The sequence below is a fragment of the Geotrypetes seraphini genome, chromosome 3, assembly GCF_902459505.1.
Source record: "Geotrypetes seraphini chromosome 3, aGeoSer1.1, whole genome shotgun sequence".
Taxonomy (NCBI): Eukaryota; Metazoa; Chordata; class Amphibia; order Gymnophiona; family Dermophiidae; genus Geotrypetes; species Geotrypetes seraphini.
Window position 1 is genome coordinate 266,337,465 of NC_047086.1, and position 20,565 is coordinate 266,358,029.

At 45.6% G+C, this 20,565-nt stretch overlaps 1 protein-coding gene across 7 annotated transcripts in view; it reads right to left on the reverse strand.

Moving 5' to 3' along the window:
• ARID4B (AT-rich interaction domain 4B) overlaps positions 1 to 20,565 on the reverse strand; it is an 852,780-nt gene that overhangs the window by 303,400 nt on the left and 528,815 nt on the right. For all 7 annotated transcript variants that reach the window (XM_033937320.1, XM_033937318.1, XM_033937319.1 and 4 more), the window contains one exon: positions 8,576 to 8,745. In XM_033937320.1, coding sequence (XP_033793211.1) covers positions 8,576 to 8,745 — 170 coding nt within the window. The remainder of the gene's footprint in view (positions 1 to 8,575; positions 8,746 to 20,565) is intronic.

Here is a 20,565-nt window from a genome sequence, read left to right on the forward strand (position 1 = left end):
TGGGCTTCCCCATTGTTTGCTGCTGGCGTGCAAGGCACTCACGAAGGGGATCCCAGGACGCCGGCACCCAAAGCAAAGAGTCCCCTTCGCAGTGGCCGGCACACCGCAAACATATGCCAGCTGCATTGGCCTTGCATCTAGAGCACAAGAACACTTTTTCCCTTTATAGCTAAAAGAAAGGTGCCGGTTAACAATAAAAACACAAGTACAATGAATAGAAGGCTCCCTTCAGACTGGCACTGCCTCAGGATTTTTTTTTCAGAACAGACTCCACTGGCTCTCTAAGTATTGGTGGCAAGGCTTACAGCTAAGGCACCTCGACAAAATTTTGGGGAGGTGGAGGAAATGGAGGGAGGGACTCAACCTTGCGTGTGACACCCCCCAAGGTCTGACGACCGCCCCCCCCCCCCCCCCAACAAGGTCTCCCCCCAAGCTCAGTCTGGCACCAAATGGGGACAAGAAGGCTTCTACACAACTTCCAACAGCCCTACACTAACCAAGGGAAGATTACAACAGCTTACCTCACCTACTGGAGACTGAGAACAGACTGTTTGTATAGGACAGTGGTCTCAAACTTGCGGCCCGCCAGGTACTATTTTGAGGCCCTCAGTATGTTTATCATAATCACAAAAGTAAAATAAAACAGTTTTCTTGATCATATGTCAACTCTTTTGTAATCCGCCTTGAACTGCAAGGTATAGGCGGAATAGAAATCCGTAATGTAATGTAATGTAATATGTCTCATTAGCTATAAATAACAATATTATTATTAAGACTTAGCCAAAAGGAAAGATTTATAAATTATAAAGTTTTACCTCAAGCAAAATTTTCATTTCTTTAATAAGACATTAACTATTTTTTCTGAGGCCCTCCAAGTACCTACAAATCCAAAATGTGGCCCTGCAAAGGATTTGAGTTTGAGGGGGCCTGCACAGCCACTTGCACTACAGCCAAAAGAATGTCTCAGTCTCCACCTACTGGTCATGGTAAGCTATTACCCCATCAATGAACTGTGCCGGTCTGGAGAGGAGCTAAAGAATATGCTTTTTCTCACAGACCACCGGGAGGTGCTAGAAGTGTTCAAAATATATTGGATAAAAAATTCTGCCAACACACAAAAAAAATACCAACATAAATAAATATTTATAGTTTCTACTCAGACAAGGAAAAATGGGGAATCTATGCAAAATAGCTTTGGTAGAGAAATCATAATTCATTACAGAATAGGAGAGATACCACGGTCATAAGACCCAAAGTTTGTCCACTACTATTACTTATTTCTATAGCACCACCAAATGTATACAGCGCTGTACAGTCACAAAGAAGATAGTCCCTGCGTAAAAGAGCTTATAATCATTCTAACCAGAAAAGACAAACAGGATGTCATGGATACATAAGGTGACCATATGTCCCGTTTTCAACGGGACAGTCCCGTTTTCGGACCGACCATCCAGTTGTCCCGACCCACCGCTTCGGGACACCGAAATGTCCCGTTTTCAGGGACAGCGTCCCCAAGCTGAGCGCAGGGACACCAGGACGGGCAATCACTTTCCATCCCTGCCGCGTCGATTCAAACCCTGGGCCTCCGCCGCTGCTTCTTGCCTTCTTCCCGATGTCAATTTTGACGTCGGAGAGGAAGTTCCAGGCCAGCCAATCGCCGCCTGGCTGGCCCGAACTTCGTCTCCGACGTCAAAATTGACGTCGGGAAGAAGGCAAGAAGCATTGGCAGTGGCCTAGGGTTTGAATCGGCGCGGCAGGGAGGCAGACTGGCAGGCAGCGGTGGTACATGGACGGGCGGGCAGGTGGGGGGTTTGAATCCATGGGGGGAGGTGAATCGCAGGGGAGGGGGTGAATCACGGGGGAGGGGGTGAATTAGGCACTGTAGGAAGGGAAGGAGGTAGGCAGGCTGGCTTCGGGAGAGGGACAAAGGCAAGGGAAGACATAGGAAGGAGGCAATGGGGTCACTATGGACATGAGAAGGAGGCACTGGGAGCACTAAGGACACAGGACAGGCACTGAGGGCACTATGGACATAGGAAGGAGGTACTGGGGACACTAGGGACATGGGAAGGAGGCACTGGGGGCACTAGAGACGCGGGAAGGAGGAACTGGGGGCATTAAGGACACAGGACACAGGACAGGCACTGAGGTCACTATGGACAAGGGAAGGAGGCACTGGGGGCACTAAGGACACAGGACAGGCACTGGGGTCACTATGGACAAGGGAAGGAGCCACTGGGGGCACTAAGGACACAGGACAGGCACTGGGGACACTAAGGACATGGGAAGGAGGCATTGGGGGCACTATGGACATGGGAAGGAGGCACTGGGGGCACTAGGGACACAGTACAGAGGCACTGGGGGCACTATGGACATGGGAAGGAGGCACTAGGGACACTAAGGACACAGGACAGAAGCACTGAGGGCAATATGGACATGGGAAGGAAGCACTGGGGGTACTAAGGACTCAGGACAGAGACACTGGGGGCACTAAGGACACAGGACAGAGGCACTGGGGGACACTATGGACATGAGAAGGAGGCACTGGGGGCATTAAGGACAAAGGAAGGAAGGAGGGAGGGAATAGAAAGGGACAACTGTTGGGCCTGAGGTCAGAAAGAAAGAAATGAAAGGATACACAGTCAGAAGGAAACACAACCAGAGACTCATGAAATCACCAGACAGCAAAGGTAGGAAAAATGATTTTATTTTCTAATTTAGTGATCAAAACGTGTCAGTTTTGAGAATTTATATCTGCTGTCTGTATTTTGCACTATATTTGTCTATTTTTCTATAGTTACTGAGGTGAGATTGCATATTTTAAAGTCATTTGCCTTGACATCTTTGAAAACCCCCAAATATAAATGATAATTAACATTTTCTCTGCGTATAGTGTGCTTTGTAGTTTTTTTTAATTTTAAGGTTACCATTATGAATTAATATGAAGATATGTGTACATGAAAAATGAATGGAAGAAATTGGGGGGCGGGATTTGAGGGCAGGGCTAGGGCAGGGTTGGGGCGGGGCTAGGGTAGGATTAGGTGGGGCTAGGGCGGGATTGGGACAGGACTGACAATTAATAGATGTCCCCTTTTGATGAAAAAAATAAATGGATACAGTTAAGGGGAACAGTTAATCTGTTGGCTAGGTTGGTAAGAAGTAGGGTTACGGATTTAGGGATATATCAAAAAGGTGAGTTTTCAGTCTGCTTTTAAACAAGGGAAGGGAAGAGGCATGGTGGACAAACTGAAGTAATTTATTCCAGGCATAGGGGGCAGCTAAATGCAAGGAACAAAGTCTGGAACTAGCAGTGGAGGAGAAGGGTACAGCTAAAAGCAGCTTATCTGAGGAGCAGAGTTCTCTGGGAAATGTATAAAGAGACAGAAAATAGGAGAGAGATTGATGAGCAGCAGAATGAACATACTTGTAGATCAATAATAGGAGCTTCAACTGGATGCAAAGGCGAATAGGGAGCCAGTGAAGTAATTTAAATTTGCTTGATTTCTTTGAAGGTGTGAATAAACATGTAGAAAAAGGTGAGCCAGTTGATTTAGTGTATAGATTTTCAGAAAGCTTTTGATAAAAAGCTCCTCACGAGAGGCTTCTGAGAAAATTAAAGTGTCATGGGATAGGGTAGCAAAGTTCATTTGTGGATTAGGAATTGGTTATCAGATAGAAACAGACGGTAGGGTTAAATGGTCATTTTTCTCAATGGAGGAGACTAAACAGTGGAGTGTAGCAGGGGTCTGTACTGGGACTGGTGCTATTAAACTTATTTATAAATGATCTGGAAATTGGAACGACGAGTGAGGTGATTAAATTTCCTGATGACACTAAACTGTTCAAAGTCGTTAAAACGTATGAATTGCCACTGCTGAGTCATACCAGTGGTACACCAGTGCCCTGAGTCTATCCTTACCCGTGTACATTCTGGTTCAGCATGAACTTGTCTAACTTTGTCTTGGGTGTTTTCCCCTATAATGGCCTCCGAAAGAACATTCCACATTTCTACCACTCTCTGGGTGAAGAAGAACTTCCTTACGTTTGTATGGAATCTATCCCCTTTCAACTTTAGAGAGTGCCCTTTCGTTCTCTCCACCTTGGAGAAGGTGAACAACCTGTCTTTATCTACTAAGTATATTCCCTTCATTATCTTGAATGTTTTGATCATGTTCCCTTTCAGCCTCCTCTTTTCAAGGGAGAAGAGGCACAGTTTCTCTAATCGCTCACTGTACGGCAACTCCTCCAGCCCATTAACCATGTTAGTCGCTCTTCTCTGGACCCTTTCAAGTAGTACCGTGTACTTCTTCATGTACGGCGACAAGTATTCCAGGTGGGGGGCGTATCATGGCCCGGCACAGCCACTTGATAACCTTCTCCGATCTGTTCGTGATCCCCTTCCAGGCATCGTGTAAAAGTCTAAGACAAAAGCTTGTGAAGAGGAAGCTTAAGTGACTCTGCAGGAGGTTGAGGAAGATGCATGACTTTGAGGTACTACTTCAGGAGTGTCCAACCTATTGGCTTCCATGGGCCGCATTGGCTGAAGCAAAGGTTTCTGGGGCCGCAAAAATGCGCAAATGCTGCAGCAAGACAGAGGAGGGAGCCGGCAAGACGGTAAACACCGGGGGGCAGCAGAGGAAAACACTGCATCACCCTCGATCGGGGCCACACAAAATACTTCACGGGGCCGCAGGTTGGACACCCCTGCCTTAGAGTATTTAGAACCAGCATCCAATTGAAGGTCCAGGTCAGCAGCCATCTGATGAAGAAAAGAAAAGAAAGATAGCTGGTTCCCTAATGCCTTCCCTCGAGAAGGGCTTGAGGACGTCTAGGCAACCTGGGTCGAGGATGAAGCTTCGGCAGGAAAATAGGCATCAAAAGAGAAAGGAGACTTGGACAAAGCAATAGAAACCGCTGAATCCTTGAGGGCTGGAAGCGGGGACCTCAATCGAGGAGTCGGTGGTCTAGTAGAGCTGGAAGGCGTAGATAGAAGCTTAGTGGAAGAAGGATGCTCTTTGGAAGAAGAGGTATGCCTGGATGTATGCCTCGAGGAAGGCCTCGATCGTCGGTGAGAGTGGTGCTTGGAAGCAGATCTCGAAGATCGAGTTGACTTCGCCCCGGAGATGGAAGCAGACATTGCTACCAATGAATGGATAGGGCTAGAAGCTGTGGCTCAAAGCTCAAAAGGCTTGATGGAGGAACCTCGAGGCACTCCCAAAGATTCTACTCCTTGTATGGAGTGTGATAATTCCTGTTGAAGCACTTGCAAAGAATCTGCTCCTTGCTTCACGTGCATAGATGCCAGACCAGACACTCGTAGAGACTCTGCTCCTTGCATAGAGTGTGTAGTCTCAGCCGGAGGCATAGGAAGAGGCTCGACCTCGTGGGAGTCTGCAGAATGCCCAGGCTGGATTAGAGTAGCAAGCTTCGGTCCCATTTTAGTGAGGAACTGAATGAATTGTTTCTCTAACATGATCTAGAAAGAAGCCGGCAAGGATGGATCCGTCTGAAACTGCACCACCTGCTTTGGCTAGAGGTTCCACAAAGGCAGTGGAAATATGCTTCAACTTGGAAGTCTTAGCCACCTTGATTACCATCGCTGGAACTTTCTGCTGAGCTATCTGACCTGAGGATGCAGGGAAGATACAGCAGGTGTAGTCGAGGTAAGAGCTCCTGCAAACGAAGAGGATCTGATGAGGCTCGAGGTCAGAGTAGTGGAAGCAGAAGGACCCTCGGTCGAAGGTGGGACAGAGGTCGCTTTCGAAGTCAGGGAAGTGATCCACTAAAATTCGATGACGTTTAAGAGCTCGAGGTTGAAGAGTAGCACAGCGCTCGCACGACTTCAGTTGATGTTCCGGCTCAAGGCACTTGAGGCACCAACAGTGTGGGTTCGTGAAGGAAATCGCACGCTGGCACTGGCTACACTTCTTAAAGCCCTTTGCTGGCCAAGACATAGGAGCGGCCTGCCCTAGCAGTCGAATGGAAGAAATAATTTTTTTTTTTTTTTTTTTTAACTAGAAATAAAAGAAATCAGCGATTCCTGAAGAAAATAAACAAACCACGGAAAGAGAAGGCACGAACTAACAAAGTTAAACGCAGAGAGTCAAAGACGGACTTCTCGGCTCCGCGGAAAACTGAGAACTGAGGAGACGCGCCCTGCGCTGGGCGAGAAGGCACTCGCACATGCGCGGTGCAGCTGACTCGAAACTTCTAGTTTCCACAAGCAAGTCTGCTTGCGAGGCTTCCACATCCAGGCTCTGTCGATGATGTCACCCATATGTGAGAATAGGCTGCCTGTTTGTCCTGGGATAAAGATTTCTACCTCAGAAATTGCACAGACCTCAACCATTAAAGCAATTCTTCTGGATGCTGGTTGGCCGGATCATGATCACTGCCTCACACTCTCGAGATTCCTCACACAGTGAAGGGGGAGAAATTATGCAGCTGGTTCCCCGATACTTAGAGGGCTCTTACTGAGGGGTCACACACCTGTGTTCAAGCCTCTGATAAAATCAGCAGGTGAGCCATTTCCAGGGGGACATACCCCGAGCTCCCAATGGGACCAAAAGCAGGCAGCCTGGAAGCAGCAGTCTTCCCACGTGGAACTGAGTCCTTTTTCTGACAGAGTATGCCCAAGTAGGGGACCTATAAGAACCAAAGCTACGAAGAATTTAAAAAATCCAATGGAAAAATACTCGAAAATAATAAAGAGAAGCAGAGGAGAGCAAAACACAGCTTCTGAGTTTGCTTGCAAAAGAACAAACTAAGGAAGGTGCTACTGCAGAAGAGGAGTTTCATGTTCTTAAAGTAATATTTTTCTGCAGTTTCGTGGGATGTGGACAACAGCTCAAGTACAGACTCCTGTGTATCCATAAGAGAATCACAAATTAGAAATTTTTAAAAAAGGGCAAAAAATTAACTGGGAATCCCAAGAAGTTAAATTCAATATGAACCACAACACTAAAGAAATAAAAACAAATGCATTTCCTTTTGTAAAGAACAAAATACTCGGATGTACATTTCTATATACCTAATGATTAAAATGCATGCAAACAAAACAGTAAAATGAAGGAAATACCAAAAATAAGGAAAAAATATGAATTTATGTTAGGAGTTGCGAAAAATAATGACAATGTGTTAAAAAAGCTGGAGGGGCATAATCAAAAAAAGCGTCTAAGTCCCCTTTTGGCCTAAGTCCTTTAACGTTCAACGCAGAAGCAGGGAAAGTGCCCATAACCAAAACAAACGTCCTTGTTTTAATTATGGCCTTCCTCTGCCTAAACGCCCAAACACCACTACGTCTAAAAGTACACCCACACCACGTCTACACTTTTCAGCCATAATGAAACAAAAAAACGCCTAAGCCCCAAACGTCCAACAGAAGGCTTTTAGGCGAAGGAGGAGCCAGTCCTTCGCCTAAAAGCTGGATTCTGTAACCGGTGTCTGTCAAAAACAACACTGGTTACAGAATTCCCCCTCTCCCACAACCATCCAGGCAGGAGAGTGCCCAAGCCGTCCTGCCATGTCAAACCGCGACCCCCCCCCCCCTCCCGACAACATTGGGGCAAGAGGGAGCTCAATCCCTCTTGCCCCGCCGATTAACATCGGGCCAGGAGAGAGCCCCAAGCTCTCCTGGCCCCGGCGACCACGCCCCCACCGCTACATGAATAGGCCAGGAGGGAGCCCAAACCCTCCTGGCCCCGGCGACCCCCCTACCCCCACCCCCCATTCATGTAGCGGCGGGGGGTCGCTGGGGCCAGAAGGGCTTGGGCTCCCTCCTGGCCCGAACGAATCGCGGGGGGGGGGTCGCCGGGGCCAGGAGGGCTTGGGCTCCCTCCTTGCCCAAGCCAGTCGCGGGGGGGAGGGGGGTCGCCGGGGTCAGGAGGGCTTGGGCTCCCTCCTGGCCCGATGTTAATTGCGAGGGGGGGTGATGGATCGCGGCAGGAGAGATGCCTCATCTCCCCTACCACGATGCCATCACTCCTCTACCGGAACTGCCGTGACCTGCGGCAGGAGAGATAGGGCATCTCTCCTGCCGCGGGTCGCGGCAGTTTGGGTAGAGGAGTGATGGCATCGCAGTAGGGGAGATGAGGCATCTCTCCTGCCGCGATGCTTGCGGTGGGTAGGTTGCCAGGCTGCTGAACTGATGGCGCTAACGGCCATCAGCTCAGCGGCCCCTTTTTCGGCACTTAGACCTGGTTTGACTACATCTAAGTCAAAAAGGTCTAAGTGCCGACTAGGCAACCTGTTAATGTTTTAGTTATACCTGTTGTAAGCCTAGGTGTAGGTCGGCTCACCTTCCGCCCACTGCCCGCCCTTTCCCCTCCTCTAAACACACCTCTTTTCTCTCTGTGCGTTTAGTGGCAGGGGAAAGGCCTAAGCTGGTTTTAGATACGTCTAAAAACCAGCTTTGGTTATGGGTACTTGGACGATTAGGCTTTTTGATCATCCAAGTAGCCATTTAGGACACTTTTTAGATGTTTTTTTTTAATTTTTTTATCATTACCCCCTTAGACTTGCTTTTAAAGTTACAATGTAGAATAGCAATTCCTTAAATAGAACAAAAGAACCCTACCCCGATTCTTCCTTTTCTTCTGAAAATTCTTCATTATTTGGGGAAGGCTCAACATATTTCAAAATTTCCATCATTTTCTCTTCCAAACTATCATCCTGTTTCAGTTGATTAAGTTCAGTTTCATTGTCACACTCAGAATACATGGATTCTTGTACATTTTTCTTTCTTTCCTAGGAAGGAACAAATACAGGTAAACCCTATAATATAAAGACTAAATTAAATATACGGTGATTCTGCCAAACATTTCTAATTTTTATAGAAGTTCTTTTATTGCCGCCTTCATATAAATAAACTACAGAAAAAACAACTCAATGAATGGACTTAACAGGAAATTACTGTATATATTTTTAGAAATACATCTACAATTTTCAGGAAACCAACCTTTCATATTGCGTTCTGAAGGTACAATACATTTGTCATTGATGCATTTCTCAAAAATTACACTATGAGAACATAAAAACTTCTGCTATTTCCATCATGGGAGTACGCTGTGGAACAAATTAACTGGACCACTGTGAGCTTTATCTGATATCCAGAAGTTTAAAAAAATACTTAAAACTACTTTATTTCTAGAAGCTTTTCAATAAGAGATATGTTCTTTACTGCTAGTTTTAAGATAATTGGTACTGTGAGGATCTATGAAATCCGGATTTTAAGATGTAACTATTGCATTTGTAATTCAAGATATTTGTATAAAACCTATTTGTTTTATTTTATGTATGGTTTTTTTTTTGTAATGCCACTTAAGAATAAACGGTTGATAAATCTTTTAAATAAAAAAATAAAATTCAAACATATAAAAGAGAAGAAAAATTAAAATAATGTGATTGGTCTAATGATATCTCACTGCAAAGAATCCAGGATCTCCCTACTTCTAGGAAACCTTACAATAAGGGGACCCTAATCAACATCTGGCATTAAACAAACATGGAGATTGCTCTGAGGAAAGGGATGTTACCAGTGGTGTGCCTTAAGGTTCTGTTCTTGGGCCTGTTCTTTTTTTAACATTTTTATAAATGATATTGCTGAAGGGTTGTTGGGTAAGATTTACCTCTTCATGGATGATACCAAAATCTGGAATAGAGTAGACACGCCGGATGGTGTGAATTACATGAAGAAAGACCTAGCGAAGCTTGAAGAATGGTCTAAAATTTCATGCTATGAAATGCAAGGTCATACATTTGGGCTGCAAAAACCAAAAGGAACGGTACAGTTTAGGGGGTTGTACTGCCACGTATTTATCTAACAAGGGTATGTAGAAGTCACTCCCAACAAAGCTTCAGCGTATTATGGTTCTTTATTGCATAAACATCAGATAATACCAAATAATGCAGATAGACATCAGATAATATACAAGATATAAGCAGAGAAGGAAAAATTATGTTCTTACCTGTTAATTTTCTTTCCCTTAGATGCAGATGAATCCAGAGACCAATGGGATAGTCCACATCTACCAGCAGGCGGAGATAGAGAAACTGATTAACAGGTGGTCCTATTGGCTGGCACTCCTCCTGTTTATCCAGTATAGCTCCTTGCCCAAGCATCCGTAACCATCAATAGGCATAGCATATAAAAAAACTTCTTTCCCATAACAAATCTCAAAATGCAATAATACAGAAAACAACCTGCCATAATAACAAACTGCGAAAGTTGCAAAAGAAAAAACCAAGAGACAATATCCAGAAAGGGTGGGGCTCTGGATTCATCTGCTGCGTCTAAGGGAAAGAAAATTAACAGGTAAGAACATAATTTTTCCTTCCCTAGCAACAGCAGCAGATGAATCCAGAGACCAATGGGATGTAGCAAAACAATCCTCAATCTGGGTGGGAAGCAAACGCCGCCTCCGCAACAACCGAAGCACAAAACGCCCCTACCGCATGCGCCCCCACATCCAAGCAGAAATGCAGAGAGAAAGCACTCTCGGAAGACCAATTAGCCGCGAGACAAATCTCCTCCAAGGAAAAAATCTCTGGGCCGAGCCCAAGATGTAGCCATCGCTCCGGCGGAATGGTCATGAAGTTCTTTCGCCAACCGCTTCCCTGCCAGCAAGCAAGCATAAAGAATGTCCTCCTGGACCCATCGAGCGATGGAGGCTTTGGACGCCGCCATACATTTGAGGCTTCCCTTGAAGAATACAAAAAGGAGATATAAACAACTAAAAGTCGTTAGAAACCGAGCTCACGGAGAACGCTACGTACGTATCAAAAAATGCAGTGAATAAAAGCACTGCTCCCAATTTCTCCTCCCAGGAAGAAGGAAGGAAAAGCGAGCATGACATAAAAGAAAGGATGACCCCCCTCCTAGAAAGAAATAGTGGTACCATCCGAACTGATACCCCATATTTCGGAAATCAGAAATAAGAATCCCCGTTGAACAAAGCCTGCAACATAGAAAACTGCAGAGCTGAAGCCATGGCCACAAGAAACCCCATGTTCAACGGCACAGCCCTTTAGAGACCCAAAAGACAAGGATGAAATGAAGCCTTCGGTAAACTGAGAAGAAGTACGTGAAGATTGTACTCCAAACCGGGCTTTCTAAGAGGCGCATGAATATACCACACTCTGTTTAGGAACTGAACTACATGAAGCTGAGAAGTAAGCGAAGAGCAATATATCTAGCCCTTGTAACAAGCCAAGAATGGCACTAGAAGCTGAAGGGAATTGAACGCTAAGCCCTCGGCAATACACTTGTGCCAAAAAGGAACTCTGGAGTGGTTCAAATGTTAAGAAGCACCCAAGAAAGGAAAAACCTCCAAAAGGAAGCAGAAGTCACAGGAGAAGACGTCCGTAGCACCTGGATAAGAGAAGAAACAACCTGCTTCGCATAACCCTTACACGTCAGCCAAGATTTTTCAAAAAACTAGGTCGTAATACTAAAGTAGCACAAATATCCATGTTGATCGGACCCTAGGCGAGCAAAGCCGGAGATACCAGGAAACTGCTTAGTCCAGCTGTCGAAGACTCATGAAATCCGCAAAGTAAGGATGGCGCCGCCAATCCAGAGATTCTAAAAATACTGTGCCCGGAAAGCGAGCTCGAGATGGCAAATCCAAGCCATCATCAGCCAGCGGAAAACACTGAAAAAGAGAAGGCAGAGGCGAGAAAGGAGCCATACAGCTACCCCCTCTAACTCCCACTCCCTGGGCCCGCCGAAGAAGCTAGGAAGCTTAAAATTGAGAGACGAGGCCATGAGGTCTAGGTCAAGGAGATCTCACGTCCATAAAAAGAGCTAGAACGCCTGAGCCACACCTGAGCCACAAATCTCAATATCCAGGATGCAGAAGATTACACTATTACTAACATGCACACTTTTCAGAGCGTACACAGCGCTGTACACTGTAACATACAAGAAATGGGCCATGCTCAGATTCCGCGGAGAGAAAGTCAATCCAAACTCTTATCATGATCCATAAAAGGATCCGCCAACAGAAGACGAAGATGAGAGTCCACCCATTGAAGCAGAACAACTTCACCTGCCAACTGAGTACAACACCTACTGCCCAAGCTGTAGAGAAATACCCCCATCCTATTACTGACCAAAAGGACCCTCAGCGGCAATCCGGAAGAATGATCTGAAGCTCCAGAAAGGTAGCCTGACCCTGCTCAAGAGTACATTACATTACATTACATTAGGGATTTCTATTCCGCCTGTGCCTTGCGGTTCTAGGCGGATTACATTATAGAAGATATCTGGACAGTTCCAGTTGAATTACATTTCAGGTTAGGAGTATATTACAGTAACAGTAAAGAGTTATGATACTTCAAGTTCACAGAAGATAATACTTGTCACAGAAGTTATTACATATGACAGAAGATGTAGAAGAATGAACAAGTACTGAGTCGCCTTTGAAGACCAGACTCCTGGAACTGAGGATGGAAGCCACCGAGCCCCCCAACCCGACAGCCCGGGATGGTCAGTGGTCATGAGCTAGTCCAGCAAAGACCGAGGCATGCCTTGAAAAGAGAAATCGCGCTGAGCCACCAAATCATAAAGAGCGATGCAGGAGGAGCATACCAAATAATTGGAGCCCTGAGATACCGGGAACCACCGGATCAAAAGCAACTGCTGTAGCGTAAGAAGGGGAAAGCAAGCTGAAGTTCCCAGTGGAGTCAGCAATATGGATCCCAGAAACTGTACAGAATCCCATACTCTTGGTCATGGTAAGCAAAGAAGAATACCAATCTGAGACCGAGACCCCACACCCAAGTCTCCGGAAAGAAATACATGTCTCTCCTATATGAATAAAAACATCACCCCGATATACCTATAAATAGTACAGGAGAAAAGAGCGCTGTGCAAATTTAAAGATGCACGTGTAAAGAACTGAGGAAAAGATACCACCCTTTTCGTGTCAGTCAAATGGCCCGACTGGAAGTCATCCGAATCAAGCAGGCAGTCAAGAAGAAATTAGATGAATCGCCTGGTAGCCCCAAAACGGTACCACCGCCCACATCACCTAAAACGTTCGTGAAGCCTTGGGTAGGCGAAATGGCATGTGCCAAAACCGAAAGCGCTGCTCCAAGAGAGGCAGGCAAACCAAGTGCCGATTCGGAGTCCATAGAGAAAATGTAAATATACTCTCAGGTTGTCTGCAGAAATGTGTAACCCCGAGAAACTAATTCAGCAGAATGGGATCCAGCCTGCCCAATGCCCCCGTCTCAGGCACCATGCAGTAAGTGGAACAACGTCCCTTAGTTCCCAAAGAACTACAAGAACTGTCCTGAGGACCAGTAACACTGAAAAGGGAAACACAAAACATAGAGACTCCAAGAACGAACTGGAAACTTGAGGAGGATGCAAAGATGCATGTTTCTTCTCTTTTATATGTTTGAATTTTATTTTTTTATTTAAAAGATTTATCAACCGTTTATTCCTAAGTGGCATTACAAAAAAAATACATACATAAAATAAAACAAATAGGTTTTATACAAATATCTTGAATTATCCTGAAAAATCTTCACAGACCCCTGACCTGACGTTATAGCGTCTTCTCCCTCATGAGAAAGCCTGAAGAGTCATTGGAAGAAGTCAAGATCCCCTCAGAATGAAGTGCAGAAGGTCAGGGAATGGCAGGATGAGACTGTAGGATCTGTAAGAAGATTCTCCTAGGAAAAATCAAGCTGCACAATGTAAAGAGGAATATACTGGAACCATGAAAACAGTATTAACCCCATGCAACATGAGCGAAATACGTATCTCCTTTAAAGTGAATACGTACTAGACTCAATCAAGATGCTGCATCTACCGCCCTGTGGAAAACAACAGCATCCTTACAGGTATCAGACAAAGCTCACATCACTAATGAGAGCTTCAGGGATGAGGCTAACAGCCACATAGCGCGTGATCCTCCGCGGGTTTGATAGAATAGGTAACTGGCTCCTGGTTAAAAGGAGCTGTACAGCCCTTCCTGTCTGGTCGGGGGGCCCGTCTAGCATGTGCCATGAGAAAATGGTGACAGGAGAAACCAGCGTGATAAGCATGGAAATCTGAAGTCCAGGCCCCCTCAGAAATAGAGAAAGAGAGTCCTGGCCGCAGGAAGATGCGCAGTGTCATTATGCCCATAGAGACAGCCCGAACTTGGAAACTGTGTGTACTACCATAGGCATATATTTCCTGTGCCACTACTAGACACATGCAGCTCAGCACAGAGGCCCAAATAAGGACAGTTACTAACAGACAAAGGCTCAATCTGCAGGGACCCCAAGAAAGACAATGAGATACCTGTGTGAAATACAGGGCACTATCTTACTGCTGATCTCACCGTGCCGTGAGTTGCTGTATGTCGCAACCGAGACTGGGTGACCTAGCACAGGTCAGAGTCTCTCTGGTAAACCCCTTGAGTGCTAACCCCAGAGTCCGATTAAACAAGCCGCTTCCTTCAAGGGAGTACAGCAGGAACACAGACATAGAGATATAAAGCTGCCCAAGCTTGTCCCAAAGCTGGTGAAACACATACAACTTGTCTGAACCGGAAAGGAGAGAAGCCCTGGCATACCCTGACCAAAGTCAGCTGGAAACAAACTACCGGAAAGCTGCAGCTCTCCCACCATCACCGTAGACCCAAGCACATGCCCGATTCTCACTGACACGTGGCCGCTGCATCAACGCTCCTAGAAACATAGTCGGATTCAAGCCCCGCAAAATTTACCCTGCCGTGGCTTGCATAGAAATAAAATCAGACTCAGGGAATAACCAGAAGAACGGCCCACAACGCCGGAAAAAACATGTCCCATCTCATGCTGCTATAAACCGGCATCTGCACAATCAGCTGCACATGGCCGTGACAAACACCGATGAAAGAAAGCCTCAGAATAAACAGGACTACTACTGCTGAACTGAAACCCAACAATGAGAACAAGTGCGAGCAAGAAATCGCACCGCTACTGCCGCGCTGTAACCAACAAGGAAACCAAGCGCGTGCATGCAAAGGGCGGGAAGTCCAGGCTCCCTCCACGGATTTCTAGTCATAAAACTTAGCCTCAATAAAATATCCATGCCTTAAACGTACGTTGACCGAACCCACATTACTAAGACTCCCAAAAAGAACCTGAAGTTCAAACAGACATACTCACAAGCTTGTTGTTAGGGCCGGTTGCAGCCAGTTAAAGCTGGTTGATCAGCAGTAACCGAGCAGAATGGAGGAACTGTGGTCTTTTTTTTTTTTTTTTACAGAGAAGGGAAAGAATAAAAAAATTGAGACCCAGTCAGACCCTCTATCACTGGAGGGAGGGTGAGGCAGGGACTTGGGGGGGCCCAGGTGTAACCCCTAAAGCCGGCACCGTTCAGCCGGACACCCCTGTCTCACTGAAGAGAAAATCTCAACAGGAGAAATAGCATTGCCAGCTCACTGAAGAGAAACCTCAACAGGAGAAAAAGAATGGCAGTCTCACTGAAGAGAAACTTCAACAGGAGAAAATAAAGTTCCAATTACAGCCAGATTTCAGGAGCTAGTTGAATAGCGACCTTTTCCCGCTGGGAGATAGAGAATACTGGATAAACAGGAGGAGTGCCAGCCAATAGGACCACCTGTTAATCAGTTTCTCTATCTCCGCCTGCTGGTAGATGTGGGCTATCCCATTGGTCTCTGGATTCATCTGCTGCTGTTGCTAGGGAATATCTATATACACCAAATAGAATACTTCACCTGTCTGCCATGTCCCTTTCCAATACTGATCGGGAATCTAGACGATCAAGGGAAAGGTACAGTCCACGGCCCTCCCATGGCTCCAGCAAGATTCATTTTGGAACCGTCCCAGTGTTTCTTATATACCTTTTTTCACAGTACCTTTGCCCTGTCTGACACACTGCTGTTCCTGCAGATAACAGCACGTGTCCCTCTTATCTTCCAGCTGGGAGCTTCCTTGTCCCAGTACACACACCAAGAAGCTTAAGTTGTTACACACAGATGGGCTTCAGGGTCGGTAAACAAGGTAACAAGGTTAAAAGCTTAAGTTGTTACACACAGGTGGGCTTCAGGGTCGGTAAACAAGGTAACAAGGTTGGAAAAACAGCCCAGGTGAGACAGGTTGAAGGTTGGAACAAGCACAGAGAATTAAAACAATAAGATATGAACATTCACATACAAGTGGCCAAAGTGGCCACATATGCTATGCGCTGGCCAGCCAAGGGCATAACAGGGGTGAAGATCTTATGTGCATGACAGAAGAGCGGGACTTGGGTGTGATTATATGTGATGATCTTAAGGTAGCCAAATAGGTTGAAAAGGTGAAGGTGCTAAGTTGCATAGGAGAGGTATGGCCAGTAGGGAAAAGGAGGTATTGATGCCTCTGTATAAGATTCTGGTGAGACCTCATTTAGAATATTATGTACAATTCTGGAGGCCGCACCTTCAAAAAGATATAAAAAGGATGGAGTCGGTCTAGAGTAAGGATACTAAAATGATGTGCGGTATGGGTACAGACTTAAAGATCTCAATCTGTATACTTTGGAGGAAAGGCGGGAGAGGGGAGATATGATAGACATTTAAATAACTATGTAATATAAATGTGTATGAGTCGAGTCTCTTGCATTTGAAAAGAAAAGCAGGCGAGCAGGAGAAGGAGCAGAATCGGGAGCAGAGAAAGAAAAAAGTAAGAGGGGAAAGAACAAGGCAGGCGAAAGTGAGGGGCAGCGGCGGGAGGTAGCTCCGCCCACCCCTCCAACATCAGACCAGCACAGGGGCGGGGCCAATGGCGCTCAGCTGTTCAGCGCTCGTCTTAGTAAAAGCGTCTTTGCGAAGGGCCTTAAGAAGGGATGAGGCACTGCAAAGAAGAAACAGTAGGGAAGGATACCTATGCAGGCAAGTACAAGGGCAACACAACAGAAAAGCAGTAGATAAAGAAACACAGTTGTAGCAGAGGACAATCACAGCAGACACACACAAGCAACAAGGGTAGCAGGTTTAAAAATCAGCAGAGGGACTTCACATTAACACCAAGGACGCTACACTGATTCCTACACAAGGAGAAGCCAATTCAGACAAAGTGTGAGAAGGCATATAGGGAAACAGGGAGAAGCCACTTCAGAAAGCAGACCGGCAAGCAGACAGCAATGGAAGCAGCAGACAGAAGCAGGATGTTGAGCTACCCAGTTTTCTGCACCATTTGCCATATGTATGACTACCTCCCCTCTGGGAGGCGGTCTTATGTATGCACTCGATGAGAGGAACTGGAGGGCTTAAAAAAGCAAATCAGACTCCTGGAGAGCAGAATACTGGAACTAGAAGCACTTGAGCAGTGGAGGAGGACGACAGAGAGGCAGAAAACTTCATGAAAGAGGAAACCAGTGAGGAAGAAGTCAGGGAGAAAGAGAAATTCATTGAGCAGGCATACACGGAGGCCGTGGAAAATCACCAACAGTGGAACTGCCAAGATACACGAAGAGTGAGTAAGGACCACAAAGAAGGAATAGGTGACACAGCAGCGAGACCTGGAAACAGTGGAGGGAATCCACAGAAAGATGAATATGGTGCAAGCCAGAGCCAGGATGAGGGATGATGGAAGTGCACAAAGGACACAGACCTACGGTTGGAGAGATGGACATACACTTCTCCCTCTGTATTCACTATGATAGGGGATTAACAGAACTGCAAATACACAAAAAGAGCAAATAACTTTTTCATATGTTATTTGCCGTTTTCCATTAAAAACCATCGAGAATATGGTGAAACTGCGAATAACATGGTAGGAGACGTGGCCTGTTCCTGAAGGAGAGGCAAAACACGGTGAAGAAAGTACTGGGAATCAGGAATTTTCTCTGTAAACACTTGGAATCAACTATTTCTCTATGCAAGCTGATTTAATTTGGGGGGTGGAGCCAGAAAGATAAAAACCGTGAATAATAGAAACCGTGAATACGGAGGGAGAAGTGTACACCGAGGATACATACCTGCGGCTAGAGAGACAAGAGAAGATAGAGGACAGCAATTGTCATGGGTGACTCCATCATCAGACAAGTCAACAGCCACATAGCGGGAGGAAGACTGGATCGGCTGGTGACCTGCCTACCTGGAGCCAAGGTAGAAGATATAGTGAGCCGTATCGACAGGATCATCGACAGCGTGGAAGGGGGAGATGCGGTGGTGAAACACGTGGAGACAAACAACGTGATAAACAGGAACTACAGCAGGGAAACACTGAAGGACCAGTTCTGGATGCTAGGAAGGAAGATGAAGACCAGAACGCTGAGGGTGGTGTTCTCGGAGATCTTGCCGATACCCAGGGCCAACGGGAAGAGGCAGACAGAGCTGCAAGCAATCAACGCATAGAAGAGGTGCTGGTGTAAGGAAGGATTCCACTTCATGCGCAACTGGACGACGTTCTGGGGGAACAGCAAGCTATATAGGGAGGATGGATTCCACCTCAGTGGAGACTGAATGAGGCTACTTGCAGGCAACATCAAGTGAGAAATTCAGAAGTTTTTAAACTAGGAAGAAGGGGGGAAAACTGACAGTCGACCAAGAGTCAATGGTTCGGGAAACAATATACCCAGAGGATACCATGCAGGAAGATTGCGAGAAACACTCACTGGATCATAGGCAAGATAGAAATCCTGACAGATCGAAAGGGACACAAAAGGGAAGGAAATGCAAGAAAGTCAACAGGCCGCAAAATCAATTGTATGTACATGAACGCAAGGAGCCTAAGGAATAAGATGGGGGAATTGGAAGCTATAGCACAAAAAGATAACCTTGACATCATCGGCATCACGGAAATATAGTGGAACGAGGAAAATGTCTGGGACACTGTGCTACTGTGATACATGCTATACCGCAGAGACAGAATAGGATAAAAAGGTAGGGGTATTGCCCTATACATCAAAGAGGGAATTGAGTCTACCGGACAGAACACGCTGGAAAAGAAAAATAAGGTAGAATCTCTATGGTCTAAAATACCGGGAACATATGGAATGGAAACGAAGATCAGCATCTACTACCGACCTCCAGGGCAATCCAAAGAAACTGATGGAGAAATGATGGACGAGATTAAATGCAACTGCAAAGGAGGCAACGCATTTATCATGGGCGACTTCAATTATCCAGGGATAGATTGGAACCTAGGCACCTCCGGCTGCAGTAGGGAAACCAACTTCCTGGATGCTGTAGGCGATTGCTTCCTGGAACAACTTGTCAAGGAAAATACAAGAGGAAATGCAATTCTGGACTTAATTCTAAATGATCTACGAGGACAGGCACAAGGTGTAGAAGTAGAAGGGATGCTGGGAAACAGTGATCACAATATGATCCACTTCAAGCTAGACACAGGGGCAAAACAATGATCCAGAATGACGGCCACGGCACTGAACTTCCGAAACGGGAATTACGAAGGGATGAAAATCATAGTGGGGAGGAAGATTAAGAAGAGGATAAGCACTGTAAAAACGCTAGAGCAAGCATGGTCCCTTTTTAAGGACAGTCACTGAGGTGTAAAATCTATATATAGCGCGTATCAACAAGGGATCCAAGAGGAAAAAGAACAAGGAGCCAGCGTGGCTCACTGTAGAGGTGAAGGAAGTGATCAGAGACAAGAAGACATCGTTTAAGAAATAGACAAGGTAAAAAAATGGACGAAAACTGGAAAAAGCACAAACAACATCAAAGAAGGTGCCATAAGGCGTTAAGAGGGGCCAGAAGAGACTATGAGGAAAAAATAGCCAAGGAGGCAAAAAACTTCAAGCCGTTCTTTCTATATATTAAAGGGAAACGACCCACAAAGGAAACAGTGTTGCAGATGGATGACCATAGAATAAAGCAGTGGTCTCAAACTCAACCTCTTTGCAGGACCACATTTTGGATTTGTAGGTACTTGGAGGGCCTCAGAAAAAAAATAGTTAATGTCTTATTAAAGAAATTATAATTTTGCAAAACTCTTTAGTTTATAAATCTTTCCTTTTGGCCAAGTCTTAATAATAATATTGTAATTTATAGCTAAAGAGACATATGATCAAGAAACTGTTTTATTTTACTTTTGTGATTATGATAAACATACCGAGAGCCTCACAATAATACCTGGCAGGCCGCAAGATTGAGACCACTGGAATAAAGGGAGTACTAAAGGAGGACAAAGCCATAGACAAAAAAACTGAACACACATTTTTTTGCATCTGTATTTAACGAAGAGGATATATACAATATACCAGAAGCCAACAGGAAACACAGACGGGAAACTGACAGGGTTGACAGTCAGTCTAGAAGAGGTATGCAGGCAGATTGATAGGCTTAAAAACGATAAATCCCCGGGACAGGACAGCATCCATCCAAGGGTAATCAAGGAACTGAAAGGGGTTATAGATGAACTGCTTCAACTAACAGCCAATCTGTCGATCAAATTAGGAAGGATTCTGGAAGACTGGAAAGTGGCGAATGTTATACCTATCTTCAAGAAAAGTTCAAAGGGGGGATCCGGGAAACTACAGACTTATGATTATGACCTCAGTACCGGGAAAGATGGTAGAGGTGCTGACAAAGGACTGCATCATTGATCACATTGCCG